This window comes from Platichthys flesus, chromosome 9 (assembly GCF_949316205.1).
Source record: "Platichthys flesus chromosome 9, fPlaFle2.1, whole genome shotgun sequence".
NCBI classification, from domain to species: Eukaryota; Metazoa; Chordata; class Actinopteri; order Pleuronectiformes; family Pleuronectidae; genus Platichthys; species Platichthys flesus.
The window spans coordinates 26,397,506-26,410,377 of record NC_084953.1 but is presented as its reverse complement, the minus strand read 5'-3'; the positions used below and the strand labels follow the sequence as shown (position 1 = coordinate 26,410,377).

The window sequence follows — 12,872 nt, the reverse complement described above, 5'->3', positions numbered from 1 at the left end:
CAGCGACCTCTCACAAAATGGCGCGAATCGGCTGTGGCCGTTAAAGCTTGTGAACATATAAAATGACTTGTAAACATGCGCCAAATGCTGGCTACAAATACTTTTGCACCTTTAAGAATAATGTTACATTACAGAATTATTACAAAAGTGGTAAAAACTTAAGTTAAAAAAAAGAAAAAGTACGTGCACCCGCCTTCTACATTTCAGGTTTCACTTAGTTCATGTGCCCACCTACATGACCAACTTTATGAATATAGATCATGTGCTTTGATTTAAAAAAATATAATGTATATGCTTTGGTGAGTTTTTTTTTGTTTGGCTTGCTGAGTGGTAGCTTGGAGGTGGCAGCTCCTGTGTAACAGACATGCTATTGCTCACTGAGCAAGTTGTCTTGAATAAATGTTTGCCTAAAGAGATGCCACCCAGGTCACTCCTCAGTGCTCCTCTGAGCTGTTGTCTCCTGCCCCACTGCCGCTCTGTCAGGCCTTCGCCACAGGCCCGTCACTTGCATCCATCACACTGCCTTACAAGCTGAGTAGGGACCCTGGTAGGTGGAGGATGGCGGGGTCAGGCTCCAGCAGTGATCAGCCAGCCATCACTGCCCATATAAGGAGCTGCAGCCTTCAGAGGGTTTAATCTTTGGTTTTTGGCTCATGGCTGCTCGAGATGCTGCGTGGAGAGAGGGGTGGGGTGTTCCTGACTGAAGAAGAACTATCAGAAGAGGGGTTTACTTGAAGTATTACTTGAATCCCAGCCGATCTTGATAAGTCACAAAGGATTGAGGGCTGCACATCAGTGCTTGTTTGAGGGAAATATGTTTATGTATGCTTCCTGAATGTGTTCTCTTATCTCACTCCTGTTTTCGCATACTTTAATAGAAATACAACACACTAAATGTATTTTCTTCTTGAGGCTGCAATTCATCCTCTCATAGAGCTGACTTTGCTTTGCTAATTCTACAATATGTCTATTCTGGTGCTTAATGAACCCATGATGTGCTCTGGAAAAATAAGTTTGCCCAGTGTTGTTTACACACTTTGGACAGTTTATTGTGGAGCTGAAATATAGAGAAAAGTCCCAAGTCTCCCTGCATGCTGAAGAGTCCTTGAGCAAGGCACTGAGCCTCAAATTGCCATACCAGTGATGTATGATCAAGGGTATGAACAAGAGGTTTGAGTGGTCATCACTCAATCATGACTTAATTTTGTCAGACTAGCAAAGTGCTATATAAATACTGAACCTTTACCATTAACATCAGTTCAATCATCTGACGATGTGGTTAGGTCTAACTAGGGTTAGGGTTAGTTCGATTTTTGGATCGTTTAGATTAGAAAAACCTTAATTGTCATGAAACAATGCTAATCACTTTTTTAAGTTTAGATAATATGGTCATGGTCAAATTACATCCAGAAGAAGCGTCTGTAAGAAATTGTGTCACGAAGGGTGGTCCGCAATTGCTAAGTCCCACATTCCAGGTTCAAAGTCCACATAGGAATTTATTCAACAAACAATATGATTCAGAAAGTCAGTTCCCAGCAGGTTATGAGACAGGTTGTGATGGATTTAAGATTTGAATTAGCAGTACTATAAAATACATTATTATTAATTATCCCGGGACCTTTGTTTTAGTCTGCGTTATAAAGCCCTCTCTATCCCCATGTTTACATCTTCACTCTGAGTTAGCCCGATTCAATTTAGAAACCATCACCCGGTAAGTTCACGCATGCATGCATCAGTAAAGGATGATGTTTCACAGGGTAATGTTTCTTCTTATAGGATTCACTGCTGTCCTGCTGACATCTAAAAGGTGTCCAAAAGGTTCGGTCTCTTAGAATCCGCTCCCCTCAGTAGTGTGGAGGATTCCCCATGCTATCAAGTTATGGAGCCAAAGCGCTTATATGATGGAGGAGGGAACATGACACCGCAGGCTTCACACACCGACACAAACACAGGGCGCGCGCACATACATACGCACACGTACACAAATACACTTACACGCACACACCGACACCGACACACACTCACACACACACACACACATACACACATACACTACACATCTGGAGGTAAAGTAGTCAGTCCACACCTGTCTGTCTTATACAGCAGGACGCACGGTAACTCTCTGGGCTCATCAGATGCTTGTCTGGACTCACTCGCTTGGCACGGCTCGGCTCGGCTCAGCGCTCTCTCTCTCTCTGACTGTCTCCAGCCATGAGGAGCTCCGGGATCCGGGCTGCGCCACTATGCCGCGGGATATGAGCGACGAAGCAACGCAGTGCTGCGAACAGAACGTCCAGGTGCCAGTGGATTATCAGAGCGCCGGAGGTACAGCTGGCTTTTCCCATTTACGTCCATGATCAGACGGGACAGCACACTTGGCAGAGGTAAGACCACAAATAACATATTCAGACAAACTTCCCGAGGCTTGTAAACTTCAGCTCCCTTCGTCTAACAGCTACAGTATGCCATGTGCATTGACGTAATAATACAATCCACATGCCTTCACATGTTTTTGTGGAGAATAGGTCTACTTAAAAACATTGTGCTGATTTTGAGTCGCAGCTCCACATGGTCCCATAGCATTGTGTTATCTGTCGCCTTTTGAGGCCAAGGCTCCTCATCAGTGACTGCCATGGACTGAGTGAAAGACATGAACGATACCTTATAATGACCTAGGTCATCAACTTATTTCATTACCAATACACTGGAGCCTAGGTACAGGTCAGACAGTAGTAGGTAGTCTGGAAGGTCATATCATGTGGCAGAAGTGCAGCTTTAGTTCATAGAATAAGGCAGCGTCTCATTTGCAAATGATAAAGCTTATCCCATATATTGATTATTTAATACTAGTAGAAGGAGACTTATTGCCCAAGAATGTTACTATAGTCTTATTGCTATCATTTTAACTATATTTAAGTTTCAAAAATAAAAAAGAGCGTTGTCCTTTATTATAACAGATACAAAAATATAACAGATACAGAAATAATTAATTTCTGTAGTAAAATCTATCATTGTAGAAGTTAAAATGCATGTCTCTTGGAGTTGTTCAAATGTCTGCTATCCCAACCTCTGCATCTTCAAGCATAACACCAAGTTTTCTTCTTTTTAACTGATCAACTCTTTAATAACAGCTCTATCTGTTTTTTTCTCACTTCATGCTCCTATTCACAAGAGTATGTAAATTAAAATCTGCTTTGTGGAGGAAGCAGGTTTGAGTGAAGATGAATTTCACAATCCATTTGGGACATTACAGATAACGATTTGTTGGACTGAGCTTTGGCTCAGCAGTGACTCGCCTCCCTGTGCAAGTGTCTATTTTGGGTACATGACTGCAATGTGCTCAGGCAATATTTAAATCTTCAATCTGTGTTGTTCACAGGAGAGGAATGTGTTTGCCAACAGGTTGTATGGGGGAAGAAGATGACTTAAGAGGCATTTACGTTTTAAGCTAATGTTTTTATTTGGACAGGGGAGCTAACAAAAAGCAACTAGTGGCATTGCAAACCAATGTTAGATTCATGTAGTTTTTTTTATAGTTTAATATCAATGAATAATCAAGGCTTTTTTGTGAGTTTGTAGAGTCTCCAGCAACAGCCTTCAGCTATCACACTTAGCACAGGAGATAGAGATCCAGATATTTTTCTCACGAGTTAAGATCAAATCAGATAAAAAAATTCATTTAAAGCTGTACTAACTGTCAGATAAATTAATTCTTTTTTACAGATTTGCCATAAACTTGTTGACAGAGATTCTCAGGCACACTGTATGTGATGACTTTGCATCTTTCAGCTCTTTCTTCATTTTTTATGCAGTTTTAAAGAAAGAACAAAAAGAAAGAAAAGGTGTTACCAAAGAAATCATACTTGAGTGGGTGGAGACAAGTTTTATAAGATGATCAACCGACATCACAAACCAGCAGCCAGAGAAAGATGTCTCTGCAACGGTTTAATTTGTGTAAATTTAATTTAATATTACAAAAAATGGATGCATGACTCTATCATTTCTGAGCATCCCACCCAAATGCTTCATTTGAATGAACGAGTGAGTAGCTTTGAGTGTGTTCACTGCACTTGGCACTAAAAAAAGATAAACACATACAGGCAGACAGAATTTCAAAGTAAGAAAATGCCAAATTGTTGGAGCCCAGAATAAATTTGACCAAACCTGACCCCTCAACATTTGCATCTAAAAACTTGAGAAAAACCCTAACAATTACGAATAATTAAGTTGTGGGGACGAGATAAATACGTGGCAACAGTCTGCACACAGTCAGAGACTTATTATCTTGTTCCTACGGATTATTATTTTCTCAAATGTCCCCTGTAGGTTTTAGCATAAACATCTTTTAATATGAATGGTTATAATGGTTTAATTAATAAATATAAATATTTGATTATTGAAATAAACAGGTTGTGTCTGAATTTACTGTGGACTTTTTCTTTTTATTCTTTTTATTGCCAACATAGGGGTAAAGTGGTCCACTTATTTTTTCCACTTTAAAACTACCATAACAACACATGTTGTAATAGTTAAAATCCCGACAGCTAGATTGACAACCACTATTATCGGACTAGTAACAGAATCATGGGGATTGGTCAATTAGAAACATTAATGATTATTATGATTCATGTGGTCTCTTGCCCTCCCTAGCTTACCGGCACATTGTTTCTCTGTCCAATTGGCAGGGACAGGGATATTGTTTTTCTCTGCATATTCAAATGCCAGTTCAAGGCTCTTAACTTGAGCAAAGCCATTGAACTGGTCAACTAGTTGTTTGAAGTGTTTGGCAAGCTCCTCCTCCATCTCATCTGTGAAAATTATGTGCAGGGGGGGGGGGGGGGGAGTCAGTGTGATGCAGGGGGCTTGTTTGTGAGCCCCACTGCCATAGGGAAAAAACGGTTCAGATGGCGCGAGGTTTTAGTCCTGATGGACCGGAACCTTTTTCCGGATGGAAGTCTCTGGAGAAGGAGGTGAGCAGGATGAGAAGGATCAGCAATGATCTTGCATGCTCTCCTACTGGTCCTGGAGTGGAACAGGTCTAGGACAGCCGGCAGGTCACAGCTGATGACCTTCTCAGCTGACTGAATGATCCTCTGCATTCTGCCCTTGTCCTTGGCAGTCGAGGCAGCAAACCAGACGGTGATAGATGCAGTGAGGATGGACTCAATGATGGCTGTATAAAACTCAACCATCACTTTCCGCTGGATGTTGAATTTCTTAAGTTGCCGCAGGAAGAACATCCTCTGCTGGGCCTTCTTGATGGTGGAGGTGATGTTCTCCGCCCACCTCAGGTCCTGTGTAAAGAGAAAATACAGCCTGTTCTGCGTAATTGGTTTAAATGTTTTTTATTTATATAGTGCTTTACTAGTCTTGATGACCACACAAAGCGCTTTACAGTACAGTCTGTCGGTGGACATTTTGTAAAGAGACACTACAGGGCAGTCACAATATTTAGTCTCTCCTGTGGAAGTTATCCAGATTAGCATCTCTTGATCATGTACAGTTCTGTGGCATTTTGACTGATACAGGAAGTTGATAATTTCAACAGATGTGTCTTTCTAATTCAAATACAAAGTTTTGTAGAAAAAGCAAGGCAACATGTACAATATGCAATTGGAAATAGTTGTGGGCTGTAAGCAGGTATTGACAGAATAGCAGTGGCTTGCTTTTCTCATAGTAACCAGTAAAGTCAGACAGGTATAGAAACCCAGGTGGAAGCAGAAGGAGAGGAACGAAGTTCCTCAGTAGGATCCTGATCACCATTCCTGTGGTGAAAATGCAACTATAAGCAGGGTCCCAATTCAAGGCCACATCTTCTACTACGACGGCCAAAACCAAAATGAGACGGTCTGGTCCAGAGAGGATAACAATTTCCATTATGAACTATTATTATTATTCATTTGATCTATTATCTATCTCCACCTCTATAGCCACCTCGTTTGCTCAGTCACCTGCAGGCAATTTTGCTACGGCTACATAGCCAACATTAGCAATAACAGCTGTTTCTAGTTTTCCTACAACAGAGAACATTGCAAGTTAAGCATTACAATTATTTCTTTACTCACCAAGGTCTGTACGAAGTGCTAAACAGCTAGCTCAAGCCTGGCTGGCCCTTCTTCTTATATTACGATGGCGAGTAACAATTGCTCAAGCTCGGGCAAAAACTATATTCAGTGGCAGAGATAACTCATAGATACCACCTAAATCTACGTGGTATCTATGAGGTTAAATAAGGTTAAATCTTAAAGGACTCACCGTATCTCCATTTTACCTCAGTTGGGGTCTTAATGAAATGTCTGTAACATATTTTGGTCAAAATACCACAACAGTCATTTAAAACAGCAGCCTTTTTACCCTGTCTAAAACAGCCCTCCTCAGATAAACCTGTTTTGAGTGCCCTGCCCACCCTCTCAGCCCCCTCTCCCCCTCACCCCTCCTCCCTGCTTCACGATATACAATCGCCCAGATTTCTAGCTATCCATTACCTCTGTAGAAATATGGCTACTGGAGACGAAGATACAATCTTGCAACCATATCGTTTTGAACCAGAGTAAGGTGGGCCGAAGCCTGGCCGCGAGAGCCCAAGCGCCCTAGCTCCCAACCGAAGCCCTGTAGTGGGAGCAGAGGGAGCTGGAGCTGGCGCAGCAGCAGCATCCTTCCTTCCACACTGTTTAGTCAATGTTTAGAGATGTCCCCGAGGTCTCCGCCTCGAAGATAGCCATGTTTATTTGGCCACTTAGATGTTTGACGGGTAGAAGCAGCGAGGTAGGTGGTGAGCTAACGTTAGCCGGGGAGACGGAGCCAGGCCGTCTCTCCCCGGAGCCGTAGAGATGATGATGGGGGGTGGTCCAAGGCCATGTATTGAGACTGACGTATTTTTCGGTCGTAATCCCATTCGAAGAACTCTAGCGTATCGTTTCTGACATAGAGGAACCACAACAAATCGTGGGAGTTGTTTTTTCCTGAGTATTTGGGACGGTAGACATGCCAGATACCCAAATTAAAGTGTAGAAGCACTACAAAAGTGGAATTTTCATAATATGTCCCCTTTAAGACTAGATTTTTTGTTTGCAAATGTGGTGCAAAGCTTTGTCCTTATTGACCACCATTATTTAATTCAACATATGTCTAACTGTTTGCTAGACATTTTGTAATCATGAAAAGGTGAAGTCATTAGTAAGCGAAGGCAGTTTGCAAGCACAACATCAGGGTCCTTGAACAAGCTTATCTAAATAGAATGCAGTCATTATTGTGTTATAAATTACAAATGTGTTTTTCCCACTATCACATGTCATAATGTTTAATTATTACTCATATTATAAATATTTAGGTAATGAAGGCTTCATGCTGGAAAATATATCCATTGCCTACACAAGCTATTTTTATGTGCATTATGTCAAGTGTGAGGGACCGGCTACCAGTCAGAGAAACAACTTCTTTGGTATTTGAGCTGGGCACCACGTTGGTATTCAGCTTTGTGTCTATAAAAAAGCTGTGTGTGAGTCTAGCAACAGATACTTGAGTCCTCTGTTTGTGACTGTATTCAGAGACACAGGTAGCCATATACAAGTACACCTGTGTTTGGCAGCAGTTAGATCCCGATAATCACAGAACAATCACAAAACTGAAGATTCTAATAGATGCGTGAGCACAAGTTTAAGGCAGACAGCTGTACTTATTCAAAGAGGAGTGTATCTGTTCCATGAGAAAGGTTGAGTAACAGAAAAAGAAAACGTCTGATGCAACAACAAACAGTGCGATATGGGTTTGAGAAATTGAATCAAATTAAATCAATGAATTTTGTAGCTGAGTATGCACCTGGGTGAGAGAGTAACTGAGTGAGAGAGTGCCTGAGATGAACAGAAGCCCCCACTCCAGAGCAAAAATGAAGCTTACAGACTTTATATTTATGAACCATGCATTTTATTTTGTGTAAAAGAGGCTCATAAGAATAAGGTGTGTAATGTTAACTAGTTATTTTAATGTGTTGAATACAAGCTATACAGACGACATTTAAGTCCAATTAATAAAGTATGAGATCATCAGACTCGTTACCAGCAGATACCTAATATCTAAAGTCTTGATTCGGGATCCGAAAAACTGTATCAGGATATATCTCATAAATAATAACTAACAAATATATTTCTTCCATGTTCTAATAAAATTGACGGCAAGTGTTAAATCTACAGAAAGTAAAGTAGGTGCTGAAGAAAAGGTGCTGTTACCTGGGTGATTAAAACCTAGGTCAGTGCTATCGTACTTTCCCTTTTATGCTCTCTCTTGGGGCCATGCTTTGGATACTGATTCTACGTCTCACACAGACTTCTTCACGCTACAGTTGTCCTTGTCTCATATCTCCAGTCTTGTAAAAGTCTGTGATCATTCTCTGTACTTAAGAAGCTTTTTTTGCTACCTTGCACGCAAGTAAACATCATAATTTTATAACAAATAAAATATCACGACCTGTCCTGAATAACATATATAATAAGTGAATATGCTTTAATTACCTAAAAGGAGCCCACACCTTCTTCAGTTTATTGTTGTTTCCTTGGATTTTAATTGTGTTTGTAATGAGTGTGTTCTACAAACCTCAATAGGCGATTTGTCAGTTAGATATGAGGATGCCTATCAACAGCTTACCCAGAGCAGAGTACACCCTAAACCAGGATAGGGGCTGTTATTTATCTGCACACTATTATTCTGTATTGGAGCTGCACATAACCAGCTTATGTGTGTAGTTTAGCTCTAGTACAATGCAAAAGCAGGACGAGAAGTGAATAAAGTATATCCTCAAAGTGAAGAAAAATATATCACTGTAAGCTAGTTCAGTTCTACAAACACAACGTTGTGGGGCTGATGGCTAAAGGCATCTTTGTACAGAGAGCTTATCTGTCTCAGACCACCTGACACACTGATATCCTAATTAGTACCTCCTGTAGCCAGGGTCCCACTCTGGCTTACAGTGTCAGGACAGTATAGAACACTCCATTTCATTTTCACATTGTTGCAGCTCGTTTATTCAGTTTATTATGAATGGTGGAATTATTGCTATTCTGTTCATGTACTCTTTGTTTCAACCTTGGGTCCCTCATATCAGCTCTCTCTGAGGTTTTTGCCTTCTTTTTTGGGTAATTGTCACTTACTCTTGTTGAGTGTTAAAGGCAGAGAATGCCGCAACTTGTTAATATTACATATTCCCATTTTCACAAATTTGATTTCAGCTTTGGGATTTGTGAATAAAGAGTATACAAATAAAATTAGATTTTTTTAATTGATAATATTACATGATAGGTAGGAGAATTATCTTGGGCACTCAGCTTGTTTTTGCCTATTACAGATCAAAGCTTTTACATTTTCTGTTTATGCCCCTCTGTTTTCTCTCTCCAATGGGTCATAATGATTTGCAGTTTTGTTGTTTAATGCCATGGTGACACTTTACAGAATTAAGGAGGTTTGAGTTCCTGATTACTCTCTTTACCCTGCAAATCAGAATTGCATTTAAATAACTTACCAGACCTAGTTCAAGAAACCTCAAAGTTCAGACTTTGCGTTGCTGAATATTATATGATTAAGATTTCCTTTATTCGTCCTGCATCAATCATGCACACACAGTCATGCTACGTGCAATTTGGAAATTCATCCTCTGCTTTTAACCCAGCCGTAGGTGGTCACAGCACACAACGTGTGTGTTCCTTCAGGTAAAAACAGATGTTGGTGTGTTGTATGTATCTTTCCCTGCTGTTCTAATCTCTTTTAATTTTCTTTTATTGTGCAAACATTATAAGCTGATTCGTTGCTTTTCTTCCAGTTCTATGAACTAGTCCAGTGCCTTTTGTAAACCTGCCTGTTTGGAATGGGCCATTAATTTGTACTGTCACGTTTGCTGGACTTTATACAACTTTGTATTCATCTTACTTGGTTTATCTGGAATGAAGATTGTAGATTAGATTTTTTATACAATGAAAATGAATTTGCTGTATTACTCTTCAAGTGTGTGGCTTTTATATCAATGTGAATGATTTATTTTGTATTTTTGCTTATATGTAGCAGACACCATGTTCAACTCGGTCCCAGACTAAAGATACACTTCCCCAATACCAGGACACTACTTGCGTCTTTTTTCAAATTGTATTAATATTGAACATATTATGGGTCCATATTCACCAAATTATTGTTGAAACGGCACTTTGTTGCTGATGCTGTCAAGTTCCCCTTGAGTCGTCTGGATGAATCCATAACTTTCTAAAGACTCTATTCAGCTTGGCCTTTCCTTCGTACTCTTCTGATGACCATTCATAATCAAATATCTGTGAAAATTCTCAGTCATCCAAGTTGTAGTATTTTTAAGTGCAACACAAAGGTAACTGCTGTTCTTTAGGCCTTCAGATGAGATCTTACTCTGATGTTCAAAACGTTTGATTTAGCTGTAAGCAGCCTTACTCTTAGAGTTGTGTGCAGTTTTACTTTAACTAGCCAGACTATGGACTGCACTACACTTCTCACTGATGCATAAATACCCCCCCCCCCCCCCTCTCTCTCTCTCTCATGTTTACTTATTATGACTTTACTGAAATTTTTTTACCATCTTCTTGCTGCTGTAAATCTGCAAACAACTTTATTCCATTAATATTAAAGTAACTGACTGACTACAGCAGCAACTGTAATGGAAACGTCATCATCTTTGCAGCACCAAGTTTGTTACAACAGTTCAAAGTTGAAACTGGTAGTGGTGCAGCATAGCCGAGAGGAATCAAATTTTTGTGCTTATCTATCATACGATCAAAATGCCGGGAAAAATCTAATACAGCGGATGGGTTAGACTGTGTTGACTGTTCTAGTCTACATTAGCTTGCCAGCATTGATTACGTTTATAACATAACGGAAAAGTATGTCAGTCTTTAAAGTATATGTGCTTAAGGTGATGTCTGATAGAGCTGAAAGGAAGAGCATGGCAAATTTATTGAAAGTAATTAGTTTATTGTCAGTAATGGTAGAATATGTGAGTAGGCCTTTTGTATATCAAGCAGTATTGTTGTAATCATAGTCCATGATCAGCTGCCACCGCGATCAGGATCCACCATCACCATGATCCACAATCCGCCATCACAATCTCTGTCAAGTAATCAATCAATCAATCAGATTTTATTTGTATAGCCCATATTCACAAATCACAATTCGTCTCATAGGGCTAACCATCAACAAGAGTAAGGAAAAACAGCTAAAAACCCTTTTAACAAGGTAAAAATACGTAGAAACCTCAGAGAGAGCCACATGTGAGGGATCCCTCTCCCAGGATGGACAGAAGTGCAATAGTTGTCATGAGTAGGAAAACATCATCAAGATTAAAGTTATTAGCAGCAGTGATGAGGGTAAACATTTTGAAGGATAACTTCAATACTATCTGTCAAGCAGTCCTGTAAGTAAGTAATATGCATTATATAAGATGGAGAAGAGGAAAGAGCAGCTCCATGTGGCTTATAGCAGCATAACTAAGAGCAGTTCTAAGACTTATTATTAAGGGCCTTGAAGTTGAGGAGGAGAATTTTTGATTATATTCTAGATTTAACCGGAAGCCAGTGTAGTGAAGCTAATACTGGAGAAATGTGGTCTCTTTCTTGGTTCTTGTCAGGACATGTGCTGCAGCATTTTGGACAAGCTGCAGTCTTTAATGACTTACTGCTGGAGCCTGATAATAATGAATAATAATCAAGTCTGGATATAACAAAGGCATGGACTCGTTTTTCTGCATTTTTGGAGACAGGTCAAATTTTTATATTATACACAAATTAGTTTTATCAGAATCAAAGGACAAAACTGGATCAAAGATAAGTACCAAGTTCCTGAGGGTTTCATTGGAAGCAAGGGCAATGCCATCTTAATAGCTATATCATTAGATATTACATTTCTAAGGTGTTTAGGTGTTTAGTCTTGATGACCACTCACAGTATCTCGTCCAAGGACACTTCGTCATGTAGTGGGGAAAAGGACTACTGCTCTACCCGCTCAACCAAAGCTGCCCCTAAGTAATGACTTACTTACTTACTTATTGGCCAGTACCCCTGTCCCAGAGAGCTGAAGAGATCTGTTCCATACTCACGTTTTGTCCTTGATGCAAGGGTGATGTAGGCGCAGGTGCTGTGTTGTTTCAGTGCTAGTGTCATAGTGTTTAGCGCTCTGTTTTTTTTAGAGGAAATTTAATTCATACCGGGTTAATTATCTCCTGACTGTGCACTACTATTAAATAAGTTCTGTTTTAAAGTAAACAGTATGTTAAGTACTTTTGCGTCTTCTGAAATCGTGCCCTTACAGATGCAACTTCACCAGATGCTTTATCATGGTTACAATTATAAAGATGCAAATTGTACCACCATAGGTGTACCGTACTGTCACAGTCATGGTTATGATAAGAAACACACATGAAAGCTTAAGGAACAGTTGCAGTTGCTTAAGGTTAGAGAAGCTTCTGTTAACTGGTTACATCAATAAACCTTTGAATAACCATGATAATGATTACACCCATAAACGGCAACAGCAGATCTGAGAGGAATACTGAGAGATTTGAAGAGAGACTGGACAGAGCAGAGCTGCAAACCCAGATAACAGCAGAAATTGCTGGCAATTTAAGTTAAGAGTTTTGTGAATGTATGTTTGAGACAATAAAGATGCTGAAAAGCAACTACTCTGTCTCAGCTGTGCTTTGGACACCAAAGTGACATGGTATAAATTACATCATGAGGACATCATTACGAAATGGTATTGTTACAGTGATTTGTTTTTTGTCTGTTTTTGGTACAGGGTATGCATTGTCCTTTTGATGCTTTTCATTAATTATTGCTGTTATTACAATATATTATCTATACTAAAGGCAAAAA

At 39.8% G+C, this 12,872-nt stretch overlaps 1 protein-coding gene and 1 long non-coding RNA gene across 2 annotated transcripts in view; one reads left to right on the top strand and one right to left on the bottom strand.

The window, feature by feature from the left end:
• The window catches only part of LOC133960548 (uncharacterized), a 383,773-nt gene that overhangs the window by 223,285 nt on the left and 147,616 nt on the right, over positions 1–12,872 (bottom strand). The window lies entirely within an intron of this gene.
• The window catches only part of LOC133961152 (neurturin), a 38,886-nt gene continuing 26,934 nt past the window's right edge, over positions 921–12,872 (top strand). The window contains exon 1 of the mRNA XM_062396157.1: positions 921–2,384. Within this exon, the coding sequence (XP_062252141.1) occupies positions 2,354–2,384 (31 nt within the window). The 5' untranslated portion in view covers positions 921–2,353. The remainder of the gene's footprint in view (positions 2,385–12,872) is intronic.